At 42.6% G+C, this 12709-nt stretch overlaps 1 protein-coding gene across 1 annotated transcript in view; it reads right to left on the reverse strand.

Moving 5' to 3' along the window:
* Positions 1 to 12709, reverse strand: part of IPMK (inositol polyphosphate multikinase) — a 44256-nt gene that overhangs the window by 17429 nt on the left and 14118 nt on the right. The window contains exon 3 of the mRNA XM_054071650.1: positions 6562 to 6658. Within this exon, the coding sequence (XP_053927625.1) occupies positions 6562 to 6658 (97 nt within the window). The remainder of the gene's footprint in view (positions 1 to 6561; positions 6659 to 12709) is intronic.

Raw genomic sequence — 12709 nt, forward strand, 5'->3', positions numbered from 1 at the left:
TGAGTATATTTCTTCGGCTTTAATGCAACCAAAACACACAAGAACATTGTATTATCCCCCATTCCTGCAGCATAATCTAAAATGGCATTGCCAAAGAAAGCAAAAACAGCTGGAGCTTAAAGACAGAAGAGGAACAAAGTGCCTTGTTTGGACGGCTATACAAACAGGTAACAAAAGCAGCTAGAGTCACAATAAAGAGAACAAGCAACATTCCGTTTCCTCTTAATAAGTAGGAACACTTTCTTAAGGATAAGAAATGAAAGGGACTCCCTTTAATTCATTAAGTCCTACTTAGAACTCCAATACTTCATGATCACAATCAAACGCTCTGGTTCCCCAAAGTACACCTGTATCAACCTGAAATAGGTTTGACTTAGTTCTTAGGTGCCTGCTTCATGTATAAATGGGACTAAAGCATATGGTTAGCGTAGAGTCATTCTTAGAAAAGCAACTCGAACCAGCACCTTGCTTTAAAAAAATCCAGTCTCCTACTAACTCAGTGTATCAGCTGGTGATACTGTTCAATGTCCTTTGGGCAAGACAATCAACCTGCCTACAGCAAAGAGTTTCACTATGGACTAGCTCATCCCTAAACTGGGTTTGTTAACTACAACTGCAGGGATAACCAAGGTAAAATAACTCCTACTTAACTTTGAGAAGGTACACGCAGCAAACATACCCAATAACTGCTCACTAGATATCCCCTAAGAAGAAGCAGGACAAAGAGTCACCCTATCTACATATTCTGTATCCCCTGAACTGCAGGTGCCACTTCTTCAATGCCAAGTTTGTATACACTGGCCTAGTTCAGGCACAGCTTTTGCAGGGCTTTGGGGAACCACTACTGAATCCAAGGCTGTCCATATAACCTGATAGCTATCTGTTATTAAGACATACGTTCTAAAAATCTGAGAGTCATCCTTCACACCCATCCTTCTTCCATACTATGAAACAATCACTGAAACAATCCAGAAAACAACTAAATGAAATTCAAGCTTTTCAGTACTTTGCTCTCAGAAGCACTGAGCCAGAGGTATGCCATGGTGGGGAAAAAAAATAAACAATAAAATCTCAGAAAATGGCTGCAGCCCTTCAGCAGTAACCCCAAAATGCGTTGGATGCTGTTGTGAGCACCTGCAGACTCAAACTGTTACAATGCTAAATTACCCAAACTGCAAGTCACTAAAAACTATACAAACTGTTCAGATGCAATGTTTTTATCAACTCTAAAATACAACTGTACATAAAGTAGTGTAAAGCATTGATTTCCATAATGTAACAAAAAGAGAACCCATAAAAATAACTCATTTTAAGTAGAACTTCCATCTCCCCATGCCAACCACACTTCCCTTCAGACAACATACAACAGGCAGGACAGTCGTGCTCTTTCCATTAAAGTCATTCGTAGAGCACTCACGGTTATCCCCAGTCTTCTGCTCCAGATCCTTCTATTTCAAGCATAAACACCAACACTCATTACCTCCAAAAGATTTAAAAGTTCTGAATATGTGGCTTAGTTCTCCATCCATTTCAGATATACTAAACTAAAATATCCCCTTTACTGACCTCCTAAAAATGCAGCAATTGCTATTTTTAAAAAATAAAGCATTAAAATAACTTAGGAGCTAATACTAACCCTGGGTACTAATTACTCGGCAAAGCCTGTGAATTATCCAGAAGTGACTCATGGGCTTACGCTTTCTAGAATTATTATTAAAGCCTTCATCGTTAGCTAACTGCTAGCTCAGAATTAAGACTGTTACTTCTGTTCAGATCACAGCCCCACTCTCAAAAAGTTTTTCATCTTTATGGGGAAAGCAATGCTACCACAGAGAAAGCACAGCAATTTATTTGTTCTCTTTAGAGCTTCAGAAAAAATGCACCAAGTGTTTATGCTTTGGTTTTCCTGACCTTGTTTGGATCTGATCTGCATTGTGTTCCAGACCTACAGTCTGCTGCAACAGACCCCAAAACCACAGTATCAAAACACATCACAGCTTTCAAGAGCTACCGTTACAATATCTGGAAGCACTAAGACCAGGGCAAACAAAGCAAGCTTCAGGTCAGACATGGGTAGGTATCACTGCTCTACTTTTCCAAGTCAGGCGCTCTCATAGTCTTCAAGGATCTGACCCCAAGACTCCTTCTCAAGTCCATCAACAAGCCCACAGCTGAGCCCAGGCAAGTGAAGCATTCTCCTTCCCCTCCTGGTTTAGTTAAACAACAGACTGCATATTATTGTAGCAGCTCTGATTTTCTAAATCATTCTGTAGCATACTGTTAACGCTACATACATCTGAAAATCATGCATTCGCCATCTAAAACAGGTTAAAAGAAAGTTGCCTACAGAGAAAAGGATTTTTGTATTTTAGCTTTGGTTAATAATCCTGACTATATAATTCAAGGATTTAAACAAATCAGTCCTCAGAGGCTTGTCCTCTCCCTTTCTATTTTTCAGTGGCGGTGAGGAGGCAGGCAGATGTGGCTAGGCATATTATTTACATATTTTATTACATTCCCAAGGGAGACAAACAAAAAGACCACCAAAATTCAGCAAATACACAAGGCATGAACCGCTGCAGACGTCAGCACTTAAGATGCATATGCACTCAGTCCTCACTGGAATCGGAAGAGACAAAATAACTTGAGGCGTCTGACTCCTCAAAACTTACAAGACATCTCTCAAAATGTATGAATAAGCAGGGAAAAGCCTCAGTTGCTTCCAGCAACAAGAGAAGAAAAGAAAGGTTTGAAACTGGCTTATGTTTATCAACCCTGTTCTCGGTTTAGGCAACAAAAATTAGAACACAGTTTGAAATGAGTAGCAACAGTTACTTAAAAAATACTCAGGGGCAACAAATAGGCAGCAAAACCCAGAACTTTAAGCAGGAGATTAAAAAGCTCATCATGGCTCCTACATCTTTATAACAACTTTTCCACCTCTTCATTAATAAACTCCAGATGCCCACAATGTCAGTGAACCCAAAGTTGGAATCAAAGTGTCTCACTTCAATTTTAGGTTAGCCTATGGAGATGGAGCATCACCACCTCTTCCTCCATCTCCTGTGTAGCAGGACCAGGTGGGCGGTTTCAACACAACAGGACAGTTATCTTATACATTTTATGGATATTGTGAATATCAGTCGTTCTCATTTCCTATGTTCCCATTTACACTTAACACACTTCACCCCTTCTAGCTAGCAATTTTTCCTCCACTCATCTACATTTTCAGCATAGAAGACTGATGCTTCTCCTTAAATGTTTCTACAAAAAACCAAACTCTCTGTGCTCTCCACCTTACCCAGCACAGTTCGTGCTCACCCATCACATGAAAACTCCAGAGATGGTCACAGACTGAGTTCAGAGTGGTCCTGTTAAGTCACTTGGTTTTTTTCCTACCACAAGCCTACAATTCTCCTCATGTCTGTAGGAACGTACTCAAACTCTCAGCCCTCTACCCAAGATGATAATTGTGACGCTTCACATACAGGACACCACTCACTGATGAGCTCTCCTCCTTTCTTACCTCATAAATAAAAGAACTTGAAATGAAACAAGGACACCACTGCCCATCCTCTCTCTGCCCTGGCAAACAAGGCAGACCATTGTTCAGAACATGCAGTGAGTACAGTTTGGTAACTACTGACGGATTTATTTTTTCACTTTAATTTTTGGTTTTTTCACATGTCCAATTTAGCAAAAAGAAGGAATTACTTGGTTCATTGCAGAGAGGTTTCCTGGAGCTGTGTCCCCAGAGCTCCAGAGCAGTGACTGCCAAAGGAAAGATCAGGCTTCCCATGTCAAGACTGCAAAAAACTACAAATGCATCCTCAATCTAAACTTAAACTCTTCTAGCAGTTAGATTCTTTCATCTGCTGTCACTGGGACACACCACAGCAGCTAAGCATATCGTTTAATCTTTGGAACCAGACCTTAACTCACAGCCAATCTGGGGAGGACAGGTAACAAACCCATTCCCATTTCCTCAAAAGAGCCTCTCCTTGACCTCTCTCCTCTACTTGGTTACTTCCCCTCTTTGTCAAACCTGGATGAGGGACTGACTGTACCCTTGGTAAGTTCATGGATGACACTAAGCTAGGAGGACGTGTTGATCTGATGGAGTAGGGATGCTTTGCAAAGGGATCTGACCAGGCTGGATCAGTGGGCTGCGACCAGCAGGATGAGGTTCAACAAGGCCTAGTGCCGAGTCCTGCACTCGGGACACAACAACCCCGTGCAGCTCCAGGCTTGGGGAAGAACATTTGGAAAGCTGCCCAGCAGAGAAGGACCTGGGGGTGTTGATTGACGGATGACTGAACATAAGTCAGCAGTGGCGCAGGTGGCCAAGAAGCCCGAGAGAATCTTGGCCTCTATCAGAAACAGTGTGGCCAGCAGGACCAGGGAAGTTATTCCGCCCCTGGCCTCCCAACTGCTGCCACTACACCTCGAATCCTCAGTTCAGTTTTGGGCCCCTCACTGTAAGAAAGATTTTGAGGGGCTGGACCACATCCAGAGAAGAGCAACAAAGCTGCTGGAGCACAGGACTTACGAGGAGCCTCTGAGGGAACCAGTGCCCAGACAAAAGAAGGCTGAGAGGAGACCTTATCACTCTCTTCAACTCCCAGAAAGGAGGCTGTACAGAGGTGGGCATTGGTCTCTTCTCCCAAGTGACAGGCCAAAGGACGAGAAGGAACAGCCTCGAGTTGCATCAGGGGAGTTTCAGATTGGACATCAAGAAAAATTCCTTGACCGAAAGGTTTCTCGGGCACTGGAATGTGCTGCCCAGGGAGGTGGCTGAGTTGCCATCCCTGGAGATGATTAAAAGATGTGTAGATGAGGTGCTCAGAGAAATAGTTTAGTAGTGGACAAGTACAGTTGGGCTTCATGATCTTGAAGGTCTTTTCCAACCAAACAGTTCTACAATTCTGTGATAACTTAGTTTCCTGTTTACATGCAGGTAAATGCAACACTGGTGATTCTTTTCACCTCTGGTGTCTTCTGGTGCCAAGTACCAACACACAAACATAGAGGCTTTCCTTCACGACTGGTATTACCTAAACCACATTTGCAAACACCTGCTAAACAAGAAATTACTTCCAATGTGAATGGCTGCCTCCTCAGCTTTGCATGCACCCAGCACGCACACTTTCTGTTCTGCTCTATTATCTTTGAGGCACTTGATTTCTATCAAGACTACAGAAAACTCATTAAACTACAGATAACAGAGTTGGCAATAAAGTGTTTTGCTTGAACCCCTGCCATCTCTGTCTGTGCAGAGGGATCCTGATAGCATAGAGTCTTCTCAAGAAGCAAAACAAACAAAATTCAGGTTATTCTTCCTTTAAACAGTTATTCCTACTGGCTACCTCTGGACTGCTAGTGGAGACGTGCCAAAATTCAGCCCATGGTGCACAGTTCTGGTGAATTCCCAAGGTAAACTAGGGATGAGTTGTATCTTGGCTAGACCACACATTTTTGCATCTTAAGATCCCACTGTGAATAGAAAAAAATTATTTGCCATTTGAAAGGGACATTAAGTGACCTCCACGACACACAGAATTACGAGGGAAGGAAAAAGACAGCTCCAGCAGGGCTATTTGAGTTACTGCCCGGTATGAAAGTGTGAAGGCAAATCTGAGCCAAGAAAGTGCTGGGGATTTCCACAATCCTCCTCGCACCTCTTTTCAGAGTTTCGACAGTATCTTTGTACACCGCCTTACTACTCTCTTAGGGAAACAAGTCTATCAGGTGACAGCAGAAGCAAAATAAGACAGAGTTATATTAAAAGAGCACAGCATCTAGTTTTGGTGCCTGTGCATTTAAAGAAATTCAGTGGTGTCCTTTGATTTCTGTATATTCCAGACGCTCCATTTCTCCAGTGTGGATAAGAAAGAGCAGAAAAAAAAAAACCAGTTTCTGTCTGACAGATGCCAATAATATCTACTTCTTAAAGAGAAAAATCTTCCCATTGTCCTCCAAAACCACCTTTTTCTTCCTGACTCCTAACACGTCATACAAACAGAAGTTCGGGTACCAGAGCTTTGTTCCATTCACACCCGTTACCTAGGATGAGAAGCAGAGCTCCCCAGCAAGGTACCTGCCGAAATAACGGATTTGGGTGATGTGGCAAGGCAATGGATTCAACCTCTGGAGATCCCCTGGCAGATTCCAGTTTGAACACCTCACCTTAGGCTCCAACGATTTTTTTCTTCCCTACACATCCACACAGCTCCTGTCTCATGCTCTGATGACCAGACACAAACGTGCACCCAGTCCACTGCTTGGACACAACCCAGGGCAGAGCAGCCGCCCTGGGGCGATTTGTGTCAAAACCAGGAAAGGTTTGCCTTACAAATGACTGTGCCCCATCTCCCCTGGGAGGAAGACCTCTGAGACCTAATCCAGCCAGAAGGCTGTGACCCACAACCTGCTGTTAAAGGGAACATTAGTGGGTTATGAAACAAAACCAGAAAACCCCTAGGGAGCTTGCAACTGCCAACAATCAGTCCCTAGAAGATTTTTCCAGGAGGTTTGGATTAAAAGATAAAATTAGAACAGTACCATTTGGTGCAGTAGGTGGTGACCAGACACCGAAGTATTTTGGCAGATATTCCCGCAGCTCCAGAAGAACGCTGTCACAACAGTCAGAGTCATAAACCTGAAATAAATTAGAGAGGGGTGGGGAGATCATCAGTTTAAAACATTCATTTTATACTTCCGATTGTCCCATAACTATAATTTCTTACGCTCTTTGTTTTCATATGGTTAAGATTTCTGCTATACATTTAAAGAACACACAATAAAGACTATAATTATCGCAGTCCAACATAAATGAATGGTATCCTTCCTTTCAAATTTTAAAGTGGAAAAGAAGATTCAACTCTAACATAGAATAATGTATGGCCTAACTTGAACAAAAATCTGAACTCTAATTGTTAGCATTGAAGCCTGTTTAGTGAAAAGGGTGTTCTCCCATTCTGGATCCAAGCCTGCATAGAGCAGTGCATTGAATTGTATATCTAAAGCTTTCTAAATTACATCAGGTGTGAACACAAGCTCAGACTGGACAGGATTTCCCCATTTCCTCAAAGACAACTCGTCCTGTAATTACATCACACAGACAAAGCACAATTGAAACCTCTTTCTTTTCATTTTCTCATGCTTTTGATATTTTTTTCCAACTTCTGCAAGAAAAACAAGAACAGTTGGGGAACAGCAGCTGGCTCATATTCCTGAAGGAGTAATTCTTTGCAGAGTTAAAAGGCAGCCTTGGATACTGTCTGCTACCAGCTTGCAGTTCACTTGCCATTAAGCAAGTTTTGAAACCATTCCCTTGACCATATTCTCCCAACTCTCCTGAAGATCTACCTGCCAACACAGGGGACATCTGACAGCACAGTTCAGTGTGGTTCGCAGACCAAGAGATCTACAGCCACACAAGTTCGGGTTACAATCATGATTATCGCATTCAGGAACCGCCTCTCCTGAATCCCCTTGCTGCTATCCCAGTTCTCGTTCTGTCAGATTTGTGTCCTGTCACCCAGCCCTGCGGCAGCCGCGCAGCTGTCCCCAACATGCATGTGACCAGGGTTAGCCAGTGGTTCCACTGTCACTTCAGGGTGCAAGTAACTGAATGGTAGCTTCTCCACTGCAAAGCTGGAAGCAATGCAAAAAATAAGGTAAGGTGTCAGCAGAGTTCTGCTGTGCTCAACTTTCTCCTTCAAGATCCACACTTAACAACCATGGGAGAATACCTTGTGATGGGAAGTGCAATGGGTAGGTATCACAAAATACACACCGTTAGAGTTGTAACATCAAGACACCTAGGGAGAAAAAAGCCCAGGCCTGAAGTATTTCAGAGCATCAAGGCAATCCCCAGTGAGGAGCACTGTACTGTGTAAGATAAAATCTGTCAGTGCAGGTCTGCGCTAAATTTAGGTTCCATCGCAGAAACCTCAAACTGGGCAAACTTCAACCATCAGTGTGCTTCAGGCGCACAGCATCATTCCATCACCCATCAGGCACATGTTATCTGGGGCACTTCTGGTCTTGCACCAGCCACAATTCTGATGCCTTTATGCCAGCACAGTGACCAAATCAGTGATACAACCAAGTCCACACGAACTTTACGCTACAACATTTAATTTGACCCATTCCTTTAACTGGCTGAGAGCATAAACCCCATTTTAAAGATCTGGAGGAGAGAGGCTGAATCCCCTAAGCCCCAACCACAGAAACAGGAGCACAGCGAACGTGCTGCAAAGCATCAACGTGCACCTCCTGCCACACCCTCCACCTCTCCTGCTGCTATCTTAAGCACACACAAGTTGCTGGGTGTGTATCTTACAAGGCACAGTGCCACATCACAGGTCACTGGTCCCTCTTCACTGGGTCTGGCTTGACAAGCTGGTCTCATCCCCGAGGAGTACAAGTCCCACTGGCCTAGGCCTGCTTTTCCTCCCTGTTAACACAAACTGGTGTGCCGATAAGCTTGTGCTCCAAGACAAAAAACCTTGCTTGTCCTAGGGATGACTGGCTGCTGTCATCCCATATTTTTATTTAAGCAACGTTTCTTTGATGAGCCTCAGATGTTGCCAGCAGAAGACAGTGCTTTCCCCAGAAGACTGCAATGTAGCTTGATCTTAGAGCTTAAGGAAGGAGAAATAATAAGGGTGGGAGAGAAGAGGGACAAAAAGATGAGTGCTGTGCAGATGCTGAGGCACGACCCATCCCCTGCTGTCTTTTAGAAGAGAGCACACTGTTCCCCACCACACAGACGGCTGCTTCTGCGCCAGTACTCCAGGACAGGGACGAGAGGAATTACTATGGATATTTTCAGACAAGCAACACAAACCAAATTTTTGTCTATGGTGGTAGTTTATCTTCATAGCACTCCATAGGCAGGACAGGGAATTGCACCGCACCCAGCACAAATACTCTTCTCCCAAGCGAATTTAAGCAGATCTGAAAGGCAGCGACCACCATGAGGTATTGCAGCCTTTAATGTGAGCAAGTACAGGACAAAGAGGAGAGAGCTGGAAGCAGACGGGGGATAAAAACACCAAATACAACTGAAAAGAAAAAAAAAAACCCCGAGGAAAATATAATAAGAACTTGTTTGTTTAGTTTACTGGCAAAATAAGGAGTCTGAGAAAGTGACATATCAGGAGATCACTTCCATTTTTCAAAAGAGACAGTGCTCTTGCTTTGACTTAGTTTTTAATCATCAGCATTAGGGTCCAGTATTAAACACAAACACTTAGCAAGTAACTACGAGTATGCTCTTACGTATTTCAAATAGTAGGATACAATAAAGATGTTCAGATAATATATAATAGGGTGGATAGCCCCAAGTCAAGGCCAAATGGGAAAAAGTGACATCTTCCAAGCAGTCTGCCATTTAATACACTGATAGAAGATGTTTTAAATGGAGGCAAAACTCACAGTAAAGCATTGTTCAGTACCATTACTTCAGCATAACACAACTAAGTGCATTATTTCTGTCTCTTGAGAAGTTATCCTGCTCCCAGAACAGTAATAAACTCCCTTTGTAAGTTTGACATAACATAGAGAAAGCACTTATTTGACCTTAATATAGCCCTCAATCTCAGCCTGTAATGTATCTGCGTGTCAAACAAGAATGAGCACTCAGTTAATAAAGCTCAGAGAAAGCAATTTGGTGTGGGCAAAGTGAAAAACCCAGCCATTTCAGGTATTATGCTCACTCCTATGCAGGAGAGAGCTGCTCTTGCTCATCACAGGGGGTTCTCATAAAAAGCATCCATACCACGGGCAGTTCTTCTCATGTCTTACAACCGAGTAGCAAGCTACATGTTTAGATGTAATTCAGAATGCCAAATATAAATATATACATTACAAATCATCCCTAAAATTACACAGGAAAGAAAAGATGCAGCTCATGCCCCAAAACAAATCACTGCTGATAGAGCTGGGAAACTCATGGAGCAGACAGGTTATCACTTATCCCAGAACAACTTTTAGAAGTAAACCATTGCATTTTTGTTCATATTAGCAATATTCCAATCCCGTATCAAGCAGCTGTGTTTTGGGTTTGGTTTTCATTTTGTTGTTTGTTTTTTTAATATAACAGGTCCATTTCTCCAGCACACGCTGACAAATCTGTTATTTCTGCTTTATCAGCAACTCTATGCAACGTCTTCATCCAATAAATCAAGAACTGCAAAACAATTCAGTGTCAGCTCAGCCTGGGGAGGTATCCATTCTATGGACTACAGTCTTCCAATAGCACCGGAGACATAAAATGTAATAACCATTGGGCTTAAATGCAAGTAAACAGGATGCTGACGCTTGGAGGGCTCACAACATGACCCTTACAAATTACAGCAGCTAACTCATAGGAAGGGTATGCCCCAGATCTGTCCTGAGGCAGCTCAGACAGCCTAACAGACACCATGAAGTCATAATTTCCAGTTACTCGGGATTTTTTAATTCTGAGGCAAATTTATCATCTCTTAGTTTTCAATCCAAAGCACAATCTGTTTGTTTTGGTAGGTCTGACCCAAACAGATTCATCTGTTTTTTAATGCAAACAGGGGCTGCCTGGGAAAATAGGGAATGTTCTTTTCTTTATTTAAAGGAGCATGAGGATCATGTTTTTTGGTTTTCTAGAGACTAGCTAATCATATAAATGACAGAGGGTGGGTAAAGCAAATGTCGGAACTTCAACAGGAATCTATTCCTGGCAGTAGAGGTCCATCTTCAGTTGCGCTGATGAAAAAAAATACCACTTTGACAAAAATGTACTCTACAGAGAATCTTCACAATACATAAAAGAGTGGATTTAAAAGAATATATATTTTAAATTCGCATTAATTTTCAGCTATTCAAGTAGGAAACCTTTTCATGTTGCTGGCTATCACAAATTGGTCCCATGGGCAGTAGCACTACAGCTGGCAGTCCCAGCATACACAGTCACCTGCCAACATCAGGCAGAGAGTTCTGTTTCCAGTGTGGGTTTTGGGAAGTTCTTGAGGGGTAGGGAGCAGCCAGTAAATCATGCGCTCAAACCAACAAATGTAAGATTTACAGATGACAGTGCAGCCTTAATTCTGTCTCCCAAGGTGTATGCATTATATTACAGACTTTAATTACCTGAGCACATACGGCATCTCCCTCCAGACTCCTACCTAACTCAGGCAAGCACAAAGACCAAAAACCTGAGGTTGGAACACCAGCAGTGAATTTAGCGATTCACTGTTTGGCTTTACAGCTCACATAGCCCTTGCTTTGTTTTTCAATGTAGCATCATCCTGATTTGACATCCAAGTATATTTATTTCAACAAATACGATTGGAGTTGTGCCAGCTCTGCTATGGTAAAAAAAAATTGATATTAGATTAATTCCAAGAGTTAAATTTTTGTGAATGCTGCTATACTAACTCCTATAATACCAGGTTGCTTATTTTCCTATCCAAAATGCATGAGACTGTAATCATTCCACAGAAGATACCCAGAAAAAGACTAAAAAAGGCTTAAAACAAATTGTGATAAATTCCCACAATCTGGCCACGTAAATGGATTTTCAAACAAGAATAGCACATATTTATGAAAATCATACCCTTCTTCCAGGAGTCAGGAAAAAAAAAATACAGAAAGAAGCGTGCCGTCTTACCTTCCAAAAAATGAAGGCTGTAAAAATGTAAAACTCTGCCAAAGAGATACTTATTTGGAGATGTTTATCAAGCTGGGCATTCTTTAACAATACCAAGGCAACAGTAGGTCTTATTTTATCCACTTCCACATCTTTTACATGGTCAAATTCAGGCTGATCTGAGCAATATTTGCAGCTGCAGGTATGGAATCATCTTTACAAGAGGCAAAGCAAATCCCAGCCCATTTCTGAGGATGTGGTAGAGCCTCAAAACATCAGCACAGCCAGAAGAAGACCCTGAAAGGCAGCAGTCAGGCACAACCACCCCCAGCAATGCTGAACAGACACCACAGTGGAGCCATCAGTAAAAAGCCGCAGACACCATAGGCAACAAGTCGCTCTGAAGCCGCCAAAGGTAAGTTGGGAAGAGACAAACCAAGTCCTGCTTTCGTTCCAGTATCCACTTACTACAGAGCCAAGGTAGCAAGCGTTTAAATATAAGCAGGCATCTGACCATCACAAGCAGAAAAGGTTTGTTGCCCTCTTTATAAGACAGCAAACTTCCATCTCATCTTTCATCCCACAAGATTCCTGGGCAAGCAAAGATTAATAACAAAGCAATTTTACATTATTAACGTTACCCACACACCCCTACAATTGCCGCAAGCCACCCAGCTGAGCACGGAGTGGGCATCAGGGCCTTCTCTGTCAAAATTGCAAAATTAGAGATCGCATTGCATCACAAATCGCTTGCCACAGAACTAAGCTTCCCCTTGCTCCTCAGTCTCTCCTAGGTTCATGACTCCCTAGCACAATCAGCTGTTACATTTAGCTTCAACACCGTAGGAGATGGGAGTCTTCCATGAACTTGAGAACTCTTCCATCAGGATATGCAGCAAAGCCTGATCCCTCAGGCACTACAATCCCATCTGTCTTTTCTTTTTAAAAAAGTAAGCTCTTAAAGAAGATATGCAGAGAAATGCAGGTGATTATACGTACATTAACAGCACAGACACATGTTAAGCAGCCTCCTAAGCAGGTTACAATACTCTGAGGTCAACATAGTCCAAATGTACA

Source organism: Cuculus canorus, chromosome 7 (assembly GCF_017976375.1).
Source record: "Cuculus canorus isolate bCucCan1 chromosome 7, bCucCan1.pri, whole genome shotgun sequence".
Classification (NCBI taxonomy): Eukaryota; Metazoa; Chordata; class Aves; order Cuculiformes; family Cuculidae; genus Cuculus; species Cuculus canorus.